General features: G+C 45.6%; 1 protein-coding gene across 5 annotated transcripts in view; it reads right to left on the reverse strand.

Annotated features, from left to right (window-relative positions):
- obscna (obscurin, cytoskeletal calmodulin and titin-interacting RhoGEF a) overlaps window positions 1-23,503 on the reverse strand; it is an 86,171-nt gene that overhangs the window by 55,956 nt on the left and 6,712 nt on the right. For all 5 annotated transcript variants that reach the window (XM_054788800.1, XM_054788799.1, XM_054788797.1 and 2 more), the window contains 18 exons: window positions 23,154-23,426; window positions 21,039-21,302; window positions 20,696-20,962; window positions 20,360-20,626; window positions 20,011-20,277; window positions 19,491-19,757; window positions 16,532-16,804; window positions 16,185-16,451; window positions 11,758-12,024; window positions 9,800-10,066; window positions 9,372-9,638; window positions 8,609-8,875; window positions 8,272-8,538; window positions 7,931-8,197; window positions 6,257-6,526; window positions 5,882-6,160; window positions 5,555-5,812; window positions 5,211-5,477 (listed from right to left, as the gene is read on the reverse strand). In XM_054788800.1, coding sequence (XP_054644775.1) covers window positions 5,211-5,477; window positions 5,555-5,812; window positions 5,882-6,160; window positions 6,257-6,526; window positions 7,931-8,197; window positions 8,272-8,538; window positions 8,609-8,875; window positions 9,372-9,638; window positions 9,800-10,066; window positions 11,758-12,024; window positions 16,185-16,451; window positions 16,532-16,804; window positions 19,491-19,757; window positions 20,011-20,277; window positions 20,360-20,626; window positions 20,696-20,962; window positions 21,039-21,302; window positions 23,154-23,426 — 4,821 coding nt within the window. The remainder of the gene's footprint in view (window positions 1-5,210; window positions 5,478-5,554; window positions 5,813-5,881; window positions 6,161-6,256; window positions 6,527-7,930; window positions 8,198-8,271; window positions 8,539-8,608; window positions 8,876-9,371; window positions 9,639-9,799; window positions 10,067-11,757; window positions 12,025-16,184; window positions 16,452-16,531; window positions 16,805-19,490; window positions 19,758-20,010; window positions 20,278-20,359; window positions 20,627-20,695; window positions 20,963-21,038; window positions 21,303-23,153; window positions 23,427-23,503) is intronic.

Genomic DNA, 23,503 nt, shown 5'->3' on the forward strand with positions numbered 1-23,503 from the left:
TTTCCTTCACTACGTTTATATCAAGTCAGTATTCAGGATAAGGTCAATATTCTGGTTTCTGAAAAATTTGGAATAAACTGTTTACATGCGTGACGTGAAAAAAAAACGAAAAAAGCATGAACAACGCCTCGACATCATCGACATCAAACATCATGGCGCAATGCGCATCCTTTCTGCTTCTTCTTCCTGTGTACAAGAACAACAACAGCGGCACAGCGGATAATGAACAGCCCGGGGCCGCTAGCAGTCGCCTTTGTCTGCGCTTTGGTGCTGGTACTGGCCGGCCATCTATACTTGACACTATGCTGTCTCACTTTCTTCATTAATGGAAGGTGAGAACGTTAAGACATAGCAAATGGAGCCGGATCGGTGCCATCCATATCCGTGCCACCCGTTTCCACCAGAGTCCCACAGACACTTTGGGTGTCAGGGTCATGCAAACCCTGCTTCGTGCAACTCACCTGCTGATAGATTTTGCTATCACGGTGTTTCTACCATCTATAAACGACATACTGTAATGTTCCTGTCTTTCACCACACTAATGCGGTGGCTTGTTTCCTCCTCGCTCCAAAAGTGTGGGGTTTTGCACGTCGCCATTTTGACAAGTAATCCTGCCAAAGACACAGGATTCATTTTGAACAGCACATGTGCAGAACACAAATTAATGTTCCTTTCGATCAGGATACCACGATCGAAAGGAATACATGACCCAATATTCGGGTTAGAAAAGGAGTAACCCAGGGGTAATATTCGGGTTTTTAAAAACGGAATATATATTATGGTTTTTCAAAAGGGTTATTGGTGTTTTTGTGGCCGTGCACAACTGGGTTATTGCTAATATTCCAGTTATGAAAAGGTTATTTGCACGTAAACTTACTAATTGGCTGTTTACTTTCTCTTGCCTTTTTGGCTACCCATCCATCCATCCATCCATCTTCTACCGCTTATCCGAGATCGGGTCGCGGGGGCAACAGCCTAAGCAGGGAGGCCCAGATTTTCCTCTCCCCGGCCACTTCGTCCAGCTCCTCCCGGCGGATCCCGAGGCGTTCCCAGGCCAGTTGGGAAACATAGTCTCTCCAACGTGTCCTGGGTCTTCCCCGAGGCCTTTTACCAGTCGGACTTGCCCTGAACACCTCCCCAGGGAGGCGTCCGGGAGGCATCCTGACCAGATGCCCAAGCCACCTCATCTTGCTCCTCTCAATGCGGAGGAGCAGCGGTTCTACTCCGAGTCTCTCCCGGATGACAGTGCTTCTCACCCTATCTCTAAGGGAGAGCCCAGCCACCCTACGGAGAAAACTCATTTCGGCCGCTTGTACCCGCGATCTTGTCCTTTCGGTCATTACCCAAAGCTCATGACCATAGGTGAGGGTAGGAACGTAGATCGACCAGTAAATTGAGAGCTTCGCCTTTTGGCTTAGCTCTCTCTTCACCACAACAGACCGATGTAGAGTCTGCATCACTGCAGACGCCGCACCAATTCGCTTATCGATCTCGCGTTCCATCCTTCCCTCACTCGTGAATAAGACCCCAAGGTACCTAAACTCCTCCACTTGGGGCAGGATCTCATCCCCGACCTGGAGATGGCATTCCACCCTTTTCCGGGCGAGAACCATGGACTCGGACTTGGAGGTGCTGATTCTCATCCCGGCCGCTTCGCACTCGGCTGCGAACCGATCCAGTGAAAGTTGAAGTTCACGGCTTGATGAAGCCAGCAGGACCACATCATCTGCAAAAAGCAGAGACTCAATCCTGCAGCCACCAAACCGGAACCCCTCAACGCCCTGGCTGCACCTAGAAATTCTGTCCATAAAAATAATGAACAGAATTGGTGACAAAGGGCAGCCCTGGCGGAGTCCAACCTTCACTGGAAACGGGTCCGACTTACTGCCGGCAATGCGAACCAAACTCTGACACCGGTCATACAGGGAACGAACAGCTTGAATTAGCTGGTCCGATACCCCATACTCCCGGAGTACTCCCCACAAAATTCCTCGAGGAACACAGTCGAATGTCTTCTCCAAGTCCACAAAACACATGTAGACTGGTTGGGCAAACTCCCATGCACCCTCCAGGACCCTGCTGAGAGTGTAGAGCTGGTCCACAGTTCCACGACCAGGACGAAAACCACACTGCTCCTCCTGAATCCGAGATTCAGCTATCCGGCGGATCCTCCTCTGCAGAACCCCTGAATAGACCTTACCAGGGAGGCTGAGGAGTGTGATTCCACGATAGTTGGAACACACCCTCCGGTCCCCCTTCTTAAAAAGGGGAACCACCACCCCGGTCTGCCAATCCAGAGGCACTGCCCCCGATGTCCACGCGATGCTGCAGAGTCGTGTCAACCAAGACATGCCTACAGCATCCATGGCCTTAAGGAACTCCGGGCGGATCTCATCCACCCCCGGGGCCCTACCACCGAGGAGCTTTTTGACAATCTCAGCAACCTCAGCCCCAGAGATAGGAGAGCCCACCGTGGAGTCCCCAGGCTCTGCTTCCTCATAGGAAGACGTGTCGGAGGGATTGAGGAGGTCTTCGAAGTATTCTTTCCACCGATCCACAACATCCCGAGTTGAGGTCAGCAGCACACCATCCCCACCATACACGGTGTTGACTGTGCACTGCTTCCCCCTCCTGAGACGCCGAATGGTGGTCCAGAATCTCTTCGAAGCCGTCCGGAAGTCGTTCTCCATGGCTTCTCCGAACTCCTCCCATGTCCGAGTTTTTGCCTCAGCGACTGCCAGAGCCGCAGACCGCTTGGCCTGCCGATACCTGTCAGCTGCTTCCGGAGTCCCATGAGCCAAAAAGGCCCGATAGGACTCCTTCTTCATCTTGACGGCATCCCTCACCACTGGTGTCCACCAACGGGTTCTGGGATTACCGCCACGACAGGCACCAACCACCTTACGGCCACAGCTCCGATCAGCTGCCTCGACAATAGAGGCACGGAACATGGCCCATTCGGACTCAATGTCCGCCACCTCCCTTGGAACATGGTCGAAGCTCTCCCGGAGGTGGGAGTTGAAACTCCTTCTGACAGGGGACTCTGCCAGTCGTTCCCAGCAGACCCTCACAATACGTTTGGGCCTGCCAGGTCTGACCGGCATCCTCCCCCACCATCGGAGCCAACTTACCACCAGGTGGTGATCAGTTGACAGCTCCGCCCCTCTCTTCACCCGAGTGTCCAAAACATATGGCCGCAAGTCCGATGATATGACCACAAAGTCAATCATGGAAGTGCGGCCTAGGGTGTCCTGGTGCCAAGTGCACATGTGGACACCCTTATGCTTGAACATTGTGTTTGTTATCGACAATCTGTGACGAGCACAGAAGTCCAATAACAAAGCACCGCTCGGGTTCAGATTAGGGGGGCCGTTCCTCCCAATCACGCCTCTCCAGGTCTCACTGTCGCTGCCAACGTGAGCATTGAAGTCCCCCAGCAGAACAAGGGAATTGCCCGAGGGAGCACTCTCCAGTACTAACACAAGCACAAGAAAAATCATACAGTCAAGAAAAAACATAAGCACAAACAACAGTCAGGAACCGTCCCCCCACTCAGAGGCGGAGGGAAACTACCCTCTCGTTCACCGGGTTAAACTCCAACATGCCGGCCACAAGCCGGGGCGCAACAAGAATTGCCACCCCTGCCCGTCGCCTCTCACTGCTGGCAACGCCAGAGTGGAACAAGGTCCAACCCCTCTCAAGAGGACTGGTTCCAGAGCCCTTGCTGTGCGTTGAGGTGAGTCCGACTATATCTAGCCGGAACTTCTCAACCTCATGTACCAGCTCAGGCTCTTTCCCTACCAGAGAGGTGACATTCCATGTCCCTAGAGCTAGTTTCTGTAGCTGGGGATTGGACCGCCAAGGTCCCCGCCTTCGGCTGTCACCCAGCTCACTCTGCACCCGACCCCTTTGGCCCCTCCCATGAGTGGTGAGCTCATTGGAGGGAGGACCCATGTTGTCTCTTCGGGCTGTGCCCGGCCGGGCCCCATGGGCGTAGGCCTGGCCACCAGACGCTCGCCATCGTGCCCCTCCTCCAGGCCTGGCTCCAAAGGTCCAAAGGGGGGCCCCGGTGACCCGCGTCCGGGCAAGGGAAAACGTGGTCCAATGTTTTTTGTCATCATAGAGGTCTATTGAGCTACTCTTTGTCTGGTCCCTCACCTAGAACCTGTTTGTCGTGGGTGACCCTACCAGGGGCATCGAAACCCCTGACCACTTAGCTCCTAGGATCATCGTGACACGCAAACTCCTCTACCACGATAAGGTGGTAGCTCAGGGAGGAGTTTTTGGCTACCTTCCTATAATAACAAAATAATGGTGAATATTACTCATCATAAATCTGTTTTTACTTGACCGATTTTCACCATTGAAACACTCGTATGCAGTTTGCAATTTCGTCACAAGTTGAAAAGGAGTGTCTGTGTGGCTGCGTCATCATGCGTAACGTCACGAGAGCAAAGTTGAAGTATTATGACAATAAAGTTGTGATGTTCAGCGAAAAAGCCCATCCATCCGTTTTCTATGCCGCTTATCCTCACTTGGGTCGCGGGTATGCTGGAGCCTATCCCAGTAGACTTTGGGCGAGCGACGGGGTACACCCTGGACTGGTTGCTAGCCAATTTCAGGGCACATATAGACAAGCAAACATTCACACTCAACATTCATCGAAAAAGTCATAATATAAAAAAACTCAAGTAAAAACATGACGGACCGCGGGACTTTTTTTTTGGGGTGTAGGGGTGTCACGAGACCCTCTGTTCATGAGATGATACACGAGAATATAAAAAATATATGACAACATATTGCAATCTACCAATATAATTCCTACTATGTTACACTTCTGCACAGTGTGTTAATGCTACCGTGCCCGCCTCCACCCACCAAGACAAAGAGACTGTATGATTGACAAAAGTACTCAATCCATTCATTCCGTTGTTCTATGGAACAAACGCGCCAATGTGCTGAAACCAGTGCACAGAGTGAAGCCTCTTCCTGCTTGTTTGGAGGCGGGAGCTGAGGAAAATAGAGGCTGGCAAAATCAGCAAGTTAATTTTCATTTATGGTGTGATTAGTTCATTTATTTACCATCGTCCTAGGCCTTGTGCACATGACACATTGTTTTTCTGAACACGTTTTAATCTTGCGAGATCTTGTGACCACCCCTACCATTTAGTACATGTTCTTTAACGTAAACTGAGGTAAAATCAATGCACCTTTGACTGTAACATCCGCAGTTGTCTCTGCGCTTCCCGCTTGACACGTGTAGCTGCCGCTGTCCTCGAGTTTGAGCTCCCTGATGTGAAGTTGGAGGAGGCAGCAATCTTGTTTCATCTCGTACTTCCTGCCAGCCCTCAGCGGCAGCCTGTTTTTCTTCCACTGCACCGGCACACCAAGCTTGGACAGCTCGCAGTACAGGACAACTGAGCTTCCCTCCTCAGTCTCAACACTCTGCAGCTCTTCCTGGAAAAACGGAGGGAGCTCTGGAGAAGGGGAGAGAAAGGACACGTGTGGGCATGCCGGTTCAGCTCAGGTTGTGTCACCTGACTTCCTGTAATACCTGTCACAGTCAGTTTGGCAGTGGCCTGCACATCTCCTGTATCGCAGCAGTATACTCCAACATCCCGGGGGTCCGCAGCGTGGATGAGCAGTAGACTGACTTTTCCCTCCTGGTGTATCTCAAATTTTTCCCCGTTCCTGAGAGGAATGTGGTTGCGTCTCCAGGTAACAACGGCGGTGACGTCAGAAGTTGTGCAGGACAAAGTAGCTGTCTCTCCCTCCATGATTGTCACATCTTTAGGCATCTCTTCAAATAGAACTGGAAACAACAGCATCTCTTTAGTGAATCCTCACAACAGGTTTAGATGTTTAAATCTCTTCTTCTCACCTTTGGGCTTTGGTACCACCAGAAGACTTGCAGATGTCCTTTCATCCCCGACCACAAACGCCACAGTACCCGTCTCCTCGGGTGTTGTCATGGTGAGGACCAGACGCTGTTGGCGACCCTGGCATGTCATCTGGTTCATCTCGTTCCTCTGCAGCGGGCTTGAGCCTAGCCACCACGTACCCTCACTCACGTTGGCATGGCTGAGCTCACACGCAAACTTGGCGTCCTCCCCGGCTGTCACCGTGACGTCTTTAAGCGCTGTAACAATTCGCACTCGCTCTGTGTTGGACAGAAGGTAGATTAAGGTGGTTTTGCAGAGCTGGAGCCTACATAAAGGAAAATAAGTGACAGGGTGACCGTGCTGTTGCCACATACCTCTTACTACCAACTTGGCAGTGGTCTTCTTGCCCCTGGTGATGCAACAGTATTCACCTGCATCTTCCAGACGCAGCTGCTTGATCTCCAGCATATGTGTGGCTCCTTTTTTTGTTAAACTCACTCGTCCCCCTGCTTCAATCACAGCGTTGTCTTTCTTCCAAGTGACCGGGACGTTAGCGCTAGAAACCTCACATGACAGAAGCACTGATTTGCCCTCCATCACCGCTTGGCTGTCCAGCTCCTTCTCAAAGAACACGGATGCCGCCGCTACAGCAGAAGAACAAGAGATGCTGATGCTCACTTTCAATTAACTGTAACATTTACTGACTCACTGTCATCAACATAACTCAGAAAATTGGCGTGTGGTATATTTTGCCGTAATTTCAAAGGAGTCAGGGTTTAGGCAATACTGTTTACTACTACACTTGCACTGTTTACTGTTTACACTTCCAGACTGGCAAACGCTCTCGATTTGAAAGCACCGCTGCAGCCTTGTTTTGTTGGTATACTTCTTGTCGGCTCAGAGACAAAAATACTTAACACTTCTTATGTCCTGCCATGGACAGTCAGAGGAGGATGAAAAGTAGGATTTACAGTCGATTTTGCGGGGGTTACTGTCGTAAAAATGTCTCCAAACCCTCCTGCTCGCTTGAAGTTGAAGTTTGGTTCAACATTTGCAAAAGAAGTGACTGATTAATTACAATTCAGTGACAGAACCCTTCTCTCTTCAACATGCCTCTCACACTTATTAAACGCTTTTTAAAGTATAAAATGTATAGCTACTCACCACTAAGATCGATGAACGGATGAGCGCTAGTGATGGAAAGTTCGGCTCTTTTTAGAGAAGCAACTCTTTAGGTTCGGCTTCTAAAAAGAGCCAGGACTAAAGGCTCCCAAACAGCTCAGATTTTGTTCAAAGTTATTTCTTACCAAAGTACAGGTAAGATGAACTTCTGTCTGCCGAGGAAATGGCATATTTTTAAAAATACAATAATGTGTTTTGGGACGTCTCCCACACCCTTGAAACACTGATTCCAGATCAAATAGGATCATTTTGTCTTGTTATTGAATACATGATCAGTTTCTAATACTGCAGGTATTTAGGTACATATATCAGATGTTTGTTTTTTTCACCTTGACATGTTTCGACTGTCATCTGCTGTGTTTTGTTTTGAAGGGTCACGTGACCACTGTCAGGTATCGAGGCGTGGCCAACCCATTCCATGCCCCCACCCCGTGATGACATTCAAAACGAAAGAAAACGTCTGACTGTAAGAAACTGAACATATACGGAGTTTTAGTCTAAAGGGACTGAAAATCAATTACTTTTGCCTTTAAACATAACTGAAGTTAACTTGGCAGGTTTGAAAAATATGTTTTTCTTAATTTTTCTCAAGCTGCTGCTCCTTCTGGTGCCTCCCAGTTTGAAAACCTCTGATCTAGTTAAAGGGGTTTTTAAAATGAGACAAAATAATTGTTATTCACCCAAAAAAGACTCTGTATTAAATACAAATAGAATTTTCCAGCAACAGGAAAATCACTGTGGATGCCAAAGCTCCAAAAAAGGTGGGTCCTGATATCACACACTCCATGAACTCATAAATTGTGTGTCATTTTTGTACCAAATCCTAGTAAAAATCTTTCAGGAAGAAATAGAAGCGTGTATGATACCTCGCACGTTGACTTCAGCCGTCGTCTTCTGCTCGCCAAAGAGGCAACTGTACTCCCCGACGTCCTCCGGCTGGATGTTCCTGATGCTCATCTCCGCGATGTTCTCCTTCAGAGTCATGTGATACCTCCCTCCTTGATGGAGTTGGTCCTCCCCCTTCCACCACTGCACAGGACCCCCCGTCCTGGAGAGCTCGCATCGTAGGGTGACGTTGCCTCCCTCGGCAGCCTCCTGGTTCTTCAGACCAAGCTTGAAGGTGAGGGGGATAGCTGTGAATGCGGGACAGAAAAATATATAATTCTAATTCACTGCACACGGTCTTTTATGTACATTTCTGGCTTACGTGTAACAGTGATGTTGGCTACGGTCTTGACATCGCCGTAGATGCAGCTGTAGACTCCACTGTCCTCCAGTTGCATGTTCTTGATCACCAGCTCCAACATGCTGTTGCGGTTTTTGATCTGATATTTGAAATCATTCTTCAGCAGCTCTTGTCCTTTCCTCCACTCCACAGCAAGGGCAGGCTTGGACAGTTCACATGTCAACGTCACGCTGCTCTCCTCCTCCACTTTCTGGTTCTTCAACTTGGTTTTGAATGTGATGGGAGGAGCTGGAAATGCGAGTGATGTCATCAACACGTGGCTGTTCTTCATTGCGAATGAGAAGAACCGAGCACTCACCTTTCACCACCAGCTCGGCAGTAGATTGGCTGTCTTTGGTTTTGCAGGTGTATTTCCCAGCATCGCTCTCTTCCACGTTGTTGATGAAAAGCCTGGTGAGATTTCCCTCTTGCTTCATTTCATATTTATAACCAGGCTTCAGGATCACTCTTCCTTTCCTCCAGTCCACCGGAGCTCCAGGCTTCGACAACTCACACCAGAACACTCCGCTGTCACCTTCTTTAACCTCCAAGCTCTGAACTTCTTGGTTAAATGTGACAGGAAGCGCTGGGGAAAAACAACACATGGAAATTGAACACATGACAAAGTCTTTTCTGCACTAACCGGACACACAGGAGACCAAGTGGGGAGTAAGTTGCTGCTAATGGACTACAATGCTGATGGGGATGTCATACAACTTCATGTCAAAAAATCCAAACTATCCCTTTAAGTTTAAATTCGAAGCTAACTGGTTAGCTCGCTAGCTTCCTAGCTAGCGGTTGTTTCGTGTCTACAGGGCTCTAATAATGTTAGAAAGTCATAAACAGGTTTTCTATGCTCTAACTACAAAAATATTCCATTTATTGATATTGAATCCTATATCACAGCAATTCATTTATCGCGGTCGGCTCTGGAACCAGTGAACCGCTGTAAACGAGGGACGACTGTATAGTTCTTTTATTCCATTTAATTACAACTTTTTAGCTCTCAGACTGTGCTGAGTTTTATTATCTTTGTGAAGACTGAATTTTTGATGAATGGGATCTGTTTATGTGACGCCTACCTCTTACTTTGATATCCGCTGAAGTGACAGCTGTACCAACAGAGCAGCTGTATTCCCCAGCATCCTGGAGCGTTACATGTCCGATCAGCGCCGTGCACACCCTGCCCTCCTGCTTCAGCTGATATCGGCCTCCGTCCCTCAGGAGTTGAGCATCTTTCCGCCACTCCACCGGGACCCCCGGTTTGGAGAGCTCGCAGTGGAGCGTCACACCGCTCTCCTCCACGACTTCCTGGTTCTTCAGCTTTTGCTTGAATGCCACTGGAATCGCTGCAAGGGGAAATACGACGATGGATGGACGGAATATGAAATACAGATGCATAGTCCGATGATATCGACTACAACAGATGCATCAGAAAACCTGGCTTTACAAAGATAATTGAGGTATTCGTTTAACATGATACCATATTTATTATTGTGGTATGTCTCACCGGTGATGATAATGGTAGCAGTGCTTTTAATGCCTTCACAAACGCAGCAGTAAAGGCCGCTGTCTTCAGGCTGGCTCTTTCTGATGAGCAGCTCCAGGGTGGAGCCTCTTTGTTTTAGCTGGTACTTCTCGCCGCTGGTTAGCACCTTGTCTCCTTTCATCCACTGAGCCGTGAGCCCTGCTTTGGAAAGCTCGCAGCACAGTGCAACAACATTGCCCTCCTGCACTTCAACATTACTCAGTTCCTGCAGGAATCTGACAGGTCGTTCTAAGGGGAAAACGAGACGTGAGTGTCAAGGTACGTACTTTTTATTGGATTTTGGTGGCATTATCAAAGGAATCAAAGGAAGGAGTGTCCAAACTTTTTCCAGCGAGAGCCACATCGTGGAACTATCTCAGTATGGCGGTGTTTATCAAATTTTGTTGGTTCCCTCAAAATGTGCAGGTAGATGCCTTGCAGTAAATTTGCACTTTACAGTTGTGTTACACAGAAATGATGTCACTGTTTATAAATGAAGCTACATGTTTGTTACTGAAATGCTACACTCCAATAGTGACAGAAAGACACTCATTTGTTTACAGGAATATTGCGATAAAAGTGTCTTAAGCACACATTTGTTTTCAGAAATGCTGCTCTAAAATATTCTCACTCTCACATAGTCCAAGACGAGAAGTGTTAAAGTGATGGTGCCAAATAAACATGTTTTTTTTTTTTTCATTTTAAAATATCGATTTCCTGACCAATATATCGATAATCGCTGTATGGCCGTATCGCTGTATGGCCAACCTAATTTTCCAAATTATTTTGTTTTGTTTCTCATATTACAATTTTATTTATTATTGAAAAATGTTTTTTTTTTTAAGATTTCAACCCTAAGCTACTAAAATTACGTATTTTTTTCCTCATAATATTATAGTTTATCCTCGTAAAATTGCAACTTTTTTCTCGTTAGTATACAACTTTTTGTCAATATTTTGACTTTATCCTCGTAAAATTACAGTTATTTTTCCATGTCTTGTTTTTTATTATTATTTTTTAAAATGTAATACAGTGTTATGACTTTATTCCCAAAATATTTTGATTTTATTATAACATTTTCCCCAACCTAATATTACCTTTGACTTATTATTGAGTAACATTTTTTTTTATATTTCAACCCTACGCTACTAAAATTACGTTATTTTTTCCTCATAATATTACAAGTTTACGCTCATAAAATTGCGACCTTTTTTTCTGTTAGTGTACAACTTTTTTCTCTGAATATTTTGACATTATTCACATAATATGCCAGCCACCATTTCTAGTTTTGTTTTGTTTTTAAATTTTCCAAGTTTTTCAACTTTCTTCTTGTACATTTTCTTCTGGTACTACACTATTAGGAATTTATTCCCATGATATTTTCATAATATAAGTTTCTAGCCAACTTCATTTTCTAAAGATTTAGATTTGTTTGTTTCTCATAATATTCTGACTTTAAATAAAATCATTTTTCTTTAATATTTCAACTTTATGCTACAAACAAAAAATACATTATTTTCCTCATAATATGAATAAAATCATAAAATTACAACTTTTTTCTTGTAATATTTTGACTTTGTTAAAATAATTAATAATAAATAATAATTAATTAATAATATCATTTTAGCTGGCTTTTTTTGTTTTCTTGTAAATTATATGTTTAGAATGTACCTTGGACCAACAAAAAAAGGTACACATGGCCCCCAGGCCGCACTTTGGACAACCCTGCTGTATTTATAGTATCACTAACAAATCACGGAGCGCGTTTACAGTACATGAAAACAAAAATCAGGCCAGAAATGGCCCTTCGGCCGCACTTTGGACAGTCCTGCTATACAGTATAAATGGCATCACAGGCATTTGATGTGTGTCGATATGCACTTTTCAATCTTATGCATATTTAAGATATATATCTGTGATGCCAACCATGTAGTACTCACCATTCACTGCCACCCGAGCTGTCGTACTCTCTTCACCACATGTGCAGGTGTAATCACCGGCGTCTTCCAGGGTGACCTCTCCAATCGTCATCTCCAGTTGCAAATCCCTCTTCCTCATCTGGTGTTTGTCTCCATGCCTGAGCACCAACCCTCCTCTCCGCCACTCCACCGACTGGGCAGGTTTGTTGAGCGCACAGCGAAAAAACACACTGGTGCCTTCCGTTACCTCCTGGTTTGCCAGCAGCAGCGTGAAACGTGGCGGCAGACCTGTTTGGTCAAGAACAATGGCAAAAATGCATGGAATATGAAATATGTAGTGGAGGACCAGTGTTATTTAACTCTGTGTACTGTTGCAGCAATTTAATAAACAAGCTATCTCCTGGCTATCAAGCCATCCATTTTCTATGCCGCGTGTCCTGCAGTATGTGAAGAAAACATTGACATCTTACCTGGCCAAGTACTCTTACACAAGCAAGGAATCTGACTCTGGTTAAATTAGCTCTCACTGTACAGTACATACGACACAAACACTTAATATTCAGGTAATATATACAGCTAATATGCAGATGTGCAAAACTATAGGGTTCCAACTATAGGGGATCACACTCCTCAGCCTCCCTGGGAAAGTCTATTCCAGGGTGCTGGAGAGATGGGTTTGGCCTTTAGTCGAACCACAGCTACAGGAGGTGCAATGTGGTTTTCGTCCCGGTCGCGGAACACTGAACCAGCTCTGCGCCCTTGCAAGGGTACTGGACGGTACATGGGAGTTTGCCCAACCGGTCTACTTCGCTTCGTGGACTTGGAAAAGGCATTCGACCGTGTCCCTCACGGTGTCCTATGGGGGGTGGACCGGGAGTACGGGATTGGTGGTGTGCTAGTATGTGCCATTCGGTCCTTGTACAACCGGAGCAGAAGCCTGGTTTGCATTGCCAGCAGTAAGTCGAGCCTGTTCTTGGTGAACTTTGGCGTCCGCCAAGGCTGCCCTTTGTCACTGATTCTGTTCATAATTTTCATGGACAGAATTTGTAGGTGCAGCCAAGGTGTCGAAGTAGTCCAGTTCGGGGGACTTGGGATCTCGTCTCTGCTATTTGCAGATGACGTGGTCCTGATGGCCTCATCGGGCTGTGACCTTCACCGTTTACTGGGGTGGTTTGCAGCTAAATGTGAAGGAAGCATCTGGGATGAGACACAGCACCTCCAAATCCGAGGCCATAGTTCTTAGTCGGAAAAGGGTGGATTGCACCCTATGTTTGGGAATGAGGTCCTTCCCCAGGTGGAGGCGTTCAAGTATCTCGGGGTCTTGTTCATGAGTGAGGGAAGGTTGGAGCGTGAGGTCGACAGGTGGATCGGCGCAGCGTCTGCAGTAATGCGGTCGCTGTACCGGACCGTCGTGGTGAAGAGAGAGCTGAGCCAGAAGGCAAAGCTCTCAATTTACCGGTCAATCTATGTTCCCACCCTCACCTATGGTCATGAGCTTTGGGTCATGACTGAAGGAACAAGATCACGGATACAAGCGGCTGAAATGAGTTTCCTCCGTAGGGTGGCTGGACACACCCTCAGAGATAGGGTGAGGAGCTCGGTCATCCGGGAGGAGCTCAGTAGAGCCGCTGCTCCTTCACATCGAGAGGAGCCAGTTGAGGTGGCTCGGGCATCTAGTCCGGATGCCTCTCTGGTGAGGTGTTTCAGGGATGCCCAGCCAAGAGAAGGCCCCGGGGTAGACCCCGGATTATGTCTCACAGCTGGCCTGGGAGCGCCTTGGTGTCCTTCCGTTGGAACTGGAAGAGGTGGCCGGGGAACCGGGAGGTCTGGGCTTCCCTACTGAGACTGCTTGCCCCATGACCCGGACCCGGGTAAGCGGAAGAAAATGGATGGATGGATTTACATTCACATGTATTTTTTAGGTGAAAGAGCAAAGTTATTGCTGTACCATATGTAATCATAATAATAATAAATGAATTTAATTTGCAAAATATGTAAAGGGCCAATTAAATAAAAACAACCCGCCGGCCCAAAATGGCCCCCGGGGCCGCAGTTTGAACACCCCTGTCTTACACAACTGCCAGAAGATAACCAGATTGTCAGTGGTCAAGTTGAATTTTTAAACATTTTATAAAAAAACGATTACAAAATAGTCTAATATTCACATTTCATCGAGAGAACAGCAGACATATGTACTGTATGTATGACTGTTTACAGAAAAGGTTCTTCACTTCCGGTTCACGAACCAAAGAAGAAGAAAACGAAGAAGAGCGAACCCGGACTGAATTAAGTGATTTGGTTGCAGATTAATACGACACTATTTATTCGCTATTCCGTATGCTAGTCAAGTTAGCTAGTTCGTGGCTAACGCTAATACAAAAATGTCCCGTTAAGACTGCACGGACGCCGGAGGAGATTGCCTGCTGTGGACGTCAGGGGAACTTCAGGTGACTTTTGGTAGTGACGGAAATTTTGGCTCTATTTAGAGATCCAGTTCTTTTGGCTCGGCTCACTGTGTAAAATGGCTTGCTAATGTAAAAAATACATGATATCAAATGTTTACTAATTAAATGGATTTACTTAGGTTCTCAATGAACGGCTACAAAAAATATATTATGAGAATATATTATAAAACCCAAAAAAGACCGATCTCAATAGACACGGTTAAATATCTGCATGCAAATTTCTAACGATTTACAATCAAACAAGACAACATCACAAAATAAAACACAAATTAAAACATGCAAAACAAGGTAAGAGTTGTGTCTTTACTGAAGAAAGACAAAAATAAAAGTGCCTCAGAATTGAGGGGCTGATCCTGTTTCTCCTGTCTGTTATGATAAATGAGTAAAAACACCTTAGTTAAGTTTAAAACTACAAATAAACTTGGTTCTTGGTTTGTTAATTTAAAATTGGCCCTTACTTCATCAAAATAAAATAATTTGGATATTTTATCTCGGCCAGCGCCTCTCAAAGTCTAGACTCGCCTCCAGCCTCCTCCTTGTATCTTGCAGTTAGGCCTACTTGGTATATCTCCCACATGGTTCTCCCATCACACTGACAGGTGTCCCAGTGAAGCTTGAGTGTAATGAGTAGTAATTTAATGAAGATTAAGAAACACTTATGTTGTAGATCAACATCGTGCCTCGCGGTTGCGTGATTCATGGACGCGTAGAGCTCCACTATGCCCTCAGTGTGCCACGGGAGCTGACAGTGCACTGACCTCTTGTGACTGCTTTGGGGTGACGCGGACCACTCAGCAGCGGGTGCTGCTGCTCAGTAAGAACACGAATTGTAGAACAAGGTGCTTTCACTTTGAAGTCCCCAAATACCAGAAAACTCTCCATCGACGCCAGCAAAAGTTGCTACAATGGTGTTTAACGCCGCCCCTCCACTGTTCAGTGTGGAAACAAAGATTCGTTCGCAACCGACACGTCACTATTTATGGGAGATATTTCATTCTGGAGGATTTGTCCTGCTTTGCTTCAGCCAAAGGACGATAACTTGTCATTACTGTGTGACAGGTACATGTCTTAATTACCTACTCGGCTAGCTACCTAACTAAGCAAGCTGTTTATCTTTTAATATGTTTCATTTAAATCACAGATTCACTTAAATCAGGGGTGTCCGAAGTGCGGCCCGAGGGACGTATGTTTCCTGCAGCTATTTTTTTATTTTATGAATAAAATGAAACCAAAAAATCCATCAAAAACGGGAAAAATATAGGCTAAAAAGGCTAAAAGGCTAAATGTAACGCAGGGGTCTCCAAAGTGCGGCCCGGGGACCATTTTCGACCATATATTATCATTCCATTAATGAAAATAATGTTGACAATAACATCATTTATAGGCAATAATTTGTAGAACAATTATCGTACAGCAAAATTTGTTATCGTGACAGGCCTCGGAATGATCAAACACGCTGGCTTCAATTGGCGTAGTCTGTTCAAGCTCAATATGAGACGCGTCATTGTGGTGGCACCATGTGACTGAGTAGACATGCAGGATTTGCCACCGCACGCCAATCGGTTTTTGCAATCGGCTTTGAAAGGAATTCATCAGCAATCACCGATCACATTTTTTATGAAATCGGCTGACGTTGATCGGGGGCTGATTGATTGGATCATCCCTAATTCGTATATTTGAGAGGCTGAAATCAGAGGATATATAACATTTTCAATAAAAAAGCAATTAATCCAATACCAAAATAGTTGCTGATTAATTGGATAATCAATTAATCACCGATGAATTGTTGCAGTTCTGTCTAGGATTAATCGAAACATCAAGCTTCAGATAAATCGACTAAGAAAATAACCCTGAGTTGCAGCCCTAGTGTCAATTACTTGTGGAATTTTCGGCATTCACTGGTGGTCCCAGGACGTAAAAGCGGGGATCTACTGTATGTTAAAATTCACAATAATTAGCGTTAGGAAGAACTAGAAGCATTACCTTGGACTGTGAGCTCGGCAGCAGATTGGCTGTCCTTGGTCTTGCAGATGTATTTCCCGGCGTCGCTCTCCTCCACGTTGTTGATGACCATCTTGGTGTAGGGACCCTCCTGCCTCATCTCGTATTTGCCTCCACTCCTCAGAAGTACTCGACCTCTCCTCCACTCCACTGGAGCTCCAGGTTTGGAGAGCTCGCAGCATAAAACCCCACTGTCACCCTCCTTTATCTTCACATCGTGGAGTTCTCGTTTGAAGGTGACAGGAAGTGCTGTTTACAGCAACACAACGTGAAAGTTATCATTGGCACGTAAGGATTTCGGCAGGTTCTACCAGTATCGTTTCACTTACATTTCACTTTGAGCTCAGCGGTGGTTTTCTCGTCTCCTGTGACGCAAGTGTACCTCCCTGAATCTTCCACTTGAACGTTGACAATGGTCATCTCAGCCGTCTTCCCCTCCAGCTTAGTCAGATATTTTCTGTCCGACACCTCAGATAGCGCCTGTCCGTCTTTCTGCCATTGTACCTGGGCATCTTTTTTTGACAGTTCGCATCGCAGCGTCACGCTTTGGCCTTCTTCTGGCTCCTGGTTTTTCAAGGTCACTTTGAATGTTGCGGGAACAGCTACAAGAAAATGTGCACAAGTGAGAACACGGATTCAAAATGCTATTGAATTGTACGGATGATGTTGTGGGAGAACTTCAAGAGGCATATCCCAACCAAGACTGCAATCGGGGCGTGTCCCAAGACGGTCTGTAACTGTATCGGAAAGATGTGGGTGCATTGTTGTCGTGAATAGCAGTTCAGTGCATTTTTGGTAAAAAAAAATATTTTATTCAATTTTGTTCTTTAAAAATAGGCTGTTTTTTCACAGAGAACATAGCTTTTTAACATTATTAGAGCCCTCTAGACATGTAATACCACCCCTATAGTCACCTTTACCCAATATAGTAGACATAATAAGAGAAAATAAGACATATACTGTAAACTGTAAAGAAGACATAATACAGATTTACGCATTAACTTAACTTAAGCTCCTTGCTGTTGTACTATGCACATGACAATAAAACTCTCTTGAATCTTGAATCTTGTTGTTCTTTTTTTTTTTTTTACTTCCTGTTCTGGACAGTACTAATTGTCTCAGCAATGTGAGATTACTGACATCTAGTGACCAGGGTACAATGCTACATATCACTCTGAATAAAATTTTTTTAATTTTCTTAAATATGCATGTTTCGACTAATAAAAGGCTGTACTAAACCACGAAACAGCAACGCTTTGTCAATTAATATATTTTTTAAAAGACGTGATAGCGAAGCTGCAAAATTTAAGGTGCGATGTGGCGAGGGATTACCGTACCACCGTTAGAAAGTCCAAAATTTTTACATGTTTGTGATCATGTTTTTTCGTAAAGCATTGATTTTTCTCACTGTTTTCAACGGTCCTTCAACGCACCATCGTTGTGTGCCGTGAGATGCAAAAGTATGTTTGGCTACTTTAGCACTAGCTTCGACAGTCAATCCGGCCTCAAGTAAAACAAGGTTAACACAAGTTAACACACAAGTTAACACATTAGCATCAGTCGTTTTACCTAAGTCGTCCTTTTACATTCTCAGGGAAACGCCTTCTTTAGCCTGCCAGCCTCTTGCACTAGCCTGACGACCAGGCTAAAGGCTACACGATTCCATCTCTCCATGGATCATCTCACATGATCATTCATTAGTGGTGATAACCTATACATTTTATACATTAAATGTGATTATTAAGCGTGTGAGGCATATTTAGGCCTGAATAAAAAATGGCCACTGAAGAGCGGAGGGGAGTGTGAATCTAATCTAATACGGTCGTCCCTCGCAGTATTGCGGTTCGATTGTCGATTATTAGTCAAAACATATTGAAATACAAGTGATATGTAGTATTATGGTCACTAAGCGGCAGTAACGACACAAAACATTGAGACATTAGCTTACATTAGATTACCTTAACACTGCATGAAGTCAGCCATGGTATGTCCCACATGATAGAATGAAAAAAATTCTCCTCCCATTCCGTGTGGAAGGGGTAAGGCCTCTTAAGTTTAGATGAAATCAATTTGAGGCTAACTGGTTAGCTCGCTAGCTTGCCAGCTAACGGCCGTCTCGCGTTCCTGCAGCATAAGAGTTGTGAAATGTGATGTAAACAATGAATAATAGAAGTGTAAAGGTGGCTATAGGTGTAAAAAGGTGTAAAAAACCTTATGTATGACGTCATAAAGAGGTTTTCTATGCTCTAAGTACAAAAATATTCTATTTAATAACTTTGACTCCTTTGAATTAATTTATTGCGGTCAGGTCTGGAACCAATTAACCACTATAAACGAGGGACGACTGTAACACCAACACTGGAGTGAGCCTTGTGTCAGAACCCAGAGAAAAGCAAGGGTCTGCTGTAGTGGGGAAAAAATGCCACACTGGCTCAAAAATAAGGAGACCTCTCAAAATCAGAGATTAGAAAAAGGCATTGTTGTGTGTGAGTGACAAGAAGAAAAAGCTCTGAGTCACTTCGGGAGAAGTGGGTGGGCGTCAGGTGTTGGTTGGCACCGCAGATATGAGACAGCCACCCTTGGGACGAAACTCATTCAGCCACTTGTATCCGAGATCTCGTTCTTTCAGTTATGACCCAAAGCTCATGACCATAGGTGAGGGTGGAAACAAAGATTGACTGGTAAATTGAGAGCTTTGCCTTCTGGCTCAGCTCTCTCTTCACAACGTACAGCGGTACAGCGACAGCATTACTGCAGATGCTACGCCGATCCGCCAATCAACCTCACACTCCAACCTACCCTCACTAATGAACAAGACCCCGAGATACTTGAACTCCTCCACCTGGGGCAAGACCTCACCCCCAACCCGGAGGGTGCAATGCACCCCTTTTCCGACTGAGAACCATGGCCTTGGATTTGGAGGTGCTGAGTCTCATCCCAGAAGCTTCACACTCAGCTGCAAACCACCCAAGTAAACGGTGAAGGTCACAGCCCGATGAGGCCATCAGAACCACGTCATCTGCGAATAGCAGAGACGAGATCCTACGGCCCCCAAACTGGACTACCTCAACGCCTTGACTGCGCCTGTAAATTCTGTCCATGAAAATTATGAACAGAATCGGTGACAAAGGGCAGCCTTGGCGTAGGCCAACGTTCACCGGAAACAGGCTCAACTCACTGCTAGCAATGCGAACCAGGCTCCTGCTCCTCCTCCTTATATTAGGATCAATAAAAAGTCCGTACAAATTAGCCACAACAATAAAAACCCTCCCATAATGTATAACATACCAAGAACTTTAACGGTTGCCTTTGTCTTCTGGTCTCTACAGACACAGGCGTAGACACCGCTGTCCTCCGGTAGAGCGTCTCTGACAGTCAGCTCCAGCACAGAGCCCCTCTGCTTCATCTGGTACTTCTCTCCATTCTCCAGCAGCTCCCCAGCAAGCCTCCATTCCGCAGCGATGCCAGGTTTGGAGAGCTCACAAGACAGCGTGACATTGTGTCCTTCCTCCACTTGAAGGTTCTTCAGCTTTTGCTTGAAGGTGATGGGGAGAGCTGGGAAGCAACAGCAGTAAGCAGTGTTAGGACCGTTGCTTGTGAGTTAACGGCAGACATGCAGTATTTGGTAAATTGTTGTTTACTGTGGCGTAGGACTACACTGCATGCAGTGCATGTCATGGAAATGAGGTTTTACTGCAAACTCAAATTCACTACCAAAGTAGCCTTTTATATGGGAAGGACCAATAATTGTTCATTTAAATTAACAATTTAAATTAAAAACTGTATTTCATATTTAGCTTATAACTACCGTTCACAGTGACAGTCGCCGTGGTCTCAATGCTCCCACAAATGCACGTGTAGCTGTCGCTGTCCTCTGGTGTCACGTCCGAGATCCTCAGTTCGATCAGGGTGTCTCTCTGGCGAATGTGATATTTGTCTCCGTTCCTGACGAGCTCTTCTCCTCTCCTCCACTCCACAAAGAGAGACGCTTTGGAAAGCTCACAGCGTAAAGTTGCAGTGCTGCCCTCCTCAGTGGTCACGTTGCGGAGCTTCTGCTTGAAGGTGAGCGGTAGAGCTGAGGAGCCGACATCAAGGAATAATTAGGACCACTTGGGCAAGATTCTGAGGGGATTGGTTCAAAGAAAAGAATTCGCTACCAGTGATTTGGACAGTGGCGGATGTGAGCTGATCGGCGGACAAACACTTGTAAACACCGCTGTCCTCGGGCACAGCCTTCCATATCAAAAGCTCCAGCGCTGTCTCCCATCTCCTCATCTGGTACTTCACACCATTCTTCAAAGCTTCTTGTCCCCTCCTCCATTCTATTGGCACTCCAGGTTTGGAGAGTTCACAACGCAGGACGACATTGCTGCCTTCCTCTGCTTGCATGTTCTTCAGCTGTTGTATGAATGTAATCGGGATGGCTGCAAAGCAAGAAACAAATATAAAGAGCATGTTGGGGAATGATCCTTTTGAAGTTCCGTGGTGTTTACCGTGTACTTTGAGGCTTGCTGTCGTGTGGTGACCTCTGCACTGACAGGTATACTCCCCTGAGTCGTCTGGCTGGAGAGCTCGGATTATGAGAGAATTGATGGTCTTTCTTTGCTTAATCACGTACTTATCTCCAGACCTGAGGCTCTCCACACCTTTTCTCCAGTGAAACTGGACGCCCGGCAGGGAGTACTCACAAGTCAGGGTAGCAGTGGCACCTTCTTGGGCCTCTACGCTCTGTAGAGGCTGCGTGAACTCGGCTGGGATGGCTTAAAAGAGACAGCCGATTTTGCTGTTATTATTCCATATTCATAATTCATTCTGGCTGGCAAGCCTAACTGATACCTTTGACGGTGACAACAGCCCTGGTTGTAACAGATCCAGCACTGCACTCGTATACCCCGGCGTCACTTTGGGAGACCTCCCGAATGGTCAGCCGAGCCTCACAATCCGAACGACTGGCAAAGTACCTGGAGGAGTTCCACATCAGGCAGCCATCTTTGTACCACAGGATGTGACACGGCTTTGATGTCACGCAGGACAAAACGAGGCCACCTCCTTCGATAGCCTCGCAGTCCTCGAGCGCTTTACAAATGGTTGGACGTCTCTCTGGTGTGTGAAGATGTGAAGCCAGTTAATTTCATGCTTGTTTTTTGTGGGGGGGGCTAAATGGCTTAAAATTTCCTACCCATATTTCAGTCGTCCCTCATTATATTGTGTTTTTTCAACAAAAACAAATGAATAAATGATGGCTGTTTCGTGGTTGACTATGACCTACTATTAGTCAAAAAATATTGAAAGACAAGTTATACGTAGTATTTTGCTCACTAGGCATCAGTGATATTATGAGACAGGACGTTAGATTACATTACCTTTCACACTGCATGGAGACTGGCTGCTGAGCCAGCAGAGCAGAGCCAGCATGCCATGGCTGAGATCAAGTGGAAAAAAAGGTTCTCCTCTCATTTCATGTGGAAGTGGGAAGTTTTTGGCTTCTTTGTCCTTCTTCCCCACTCGATTTGAAACACTTTTAATTTTAGAACAAGTAAAATGGAGAGGCCAACTAGTTAGCTCGGTAGCTTGCTATGCTAGCGGTGGCCGTCTATTATGTCCCTGCAGTGATCCCGTAGCCCGCGCATTGTGATGTAAACAAAGAATAATATGAGTGTAAAAGTGACTGTTGGGGTGTTATTTCATGTCTCCGGGATTCTAATAATGCTAAAACCTGTTTTTCGAAAGACATAAACAGGTTTTGTATGATCTACCTATGAAAAATATTCTGTTTATTAATATTGAATCCTACTTTGGAAATTAATTTATCTCGGTCGCGGCTGGAACTAATTAACCGCGATAAACGAGGGACAACTGTAAAGTACAACTGTCATTGGGATGCTCGGAGAAGAGGCACAGCTTTGGGCTCTTCAGAATTTGTCTAAGAGGTACCAACACTGGGAGTTTGAATGTACTGAGAAGAAGGATTTTTGGGGTGTTTTTTGTTTGTGGAGAAGTTGTGGTGACCATGAAGAGTAAAAAGGACATCCGAAATATCTGAATTTGCGTTGGCCACACTAATTACAGATGTGGGGCGCACGCGTTGTGCACGACACCCAAAGGAGTTCGCAAGTGCGACATAAATTGACATTTTGCCCAAACCTGACATCAGCAAAATGTACAAAAGCCACACGTTGGCCAAATAGACGACGCATGAAGACGTACAAAGTGTGAAAGTTTGTCGTGCAACCTGAAAAAACTTAAGCGTCCGTAGAGTTTGTTTGACAAGACAAAGAACCTCCGCGGCCAATCTACGGCTCGAAAATCAGCACGTCACAGGCGTGCCGTCTGTGCGTTTCTTGCGTGTTTTTGCATGTGCTGGAGACCGGCCATAGAAGCCTGTATACGTGACCTCGGCTTTACAAACGTGTACCTTCAAAATAATCACTTGGTGTCATGGACTGGAAAACACAATGGGGCCATAGCTTGAGTCCTTCTCTAAGCCCATTTCAAATTTGACAGCGATACTACAAAATTTGAGTAGTTTTTCTGAAGTTAGGATCAGGCGTTCCAAAAGCGTGCCCTTTGGAAACCCTTTGTTACACTTGGTCAAAGTCTTCACTAACTCCATGCAAACAAAGCTCCATGGCTTCCTGACATTCTATCTTGTCTTTCAAGACAGTTTTGTCATGGCTGTTTATAAATTAAAGACAGAAAAACTGAGAATTTGAAGGTAATCGTCATTCATGGCTATGTTTGCGACTTGCGTAACATTTGTGTTTACGGAGAATGCTGTATACCAGTCGAATCTTTGCGAAATAAGCTCTCTAATGATGTACAACGCTCTTTGGTATGCAAATAAAGGGCGGTGTAAAACCCTGGATTTATCATGAAAATAGTAGATGGCCCGTCAGCGGCCTAAAACCCAATTAAATTGGTTAAGCAACACGGATGAAGACCAAGCCTCACCTCTCACCAACAGTGATGCGTAGGATCGTTTGTCGCTGGCTGCAAAGGAGATGGTGCCAGTGTCTTTGCGTGCCAGTTGTCGAAATGTGAGCGTGTGGTAGCCTCCCGACAACATTTGGATCTCATTCAGCTTATTGTTGTACAGCAGAGTCTCATCCAGGTACCACTTCACGCCCATGTAGTCACTGGGACAGATTTGACACCTGAACGTGACCGTGTCGCCTTCGAGGCACTCAACGTCCTCCAGTTCATCCAGGATCACTACTCTCTGGCCTGACAGATGGAAAAATTGACTATAAATCTCAGTTATTGTCATGCACATACAATCCATAGGAGGTTTAAAACGCATT

The sequence above is a fragment of the Dunckerocampus dactyliophorus genome, chromosome 10 (genome assembly GCF_027744805.1).
Source record: "Dunckerocampus dactyliophorus isolate RoL2022-P2 chromosome 10, RoL_Ddac_1.1, whole genome shotgun sequence".
NCBI classification, from domain to species: Eukaryota; Metazoa; Chordata; class Actinopteri; order Syngnathiformes; family Syngnathidae; genus Dunckerocampus; species Dunckerocampus dactyliophorus.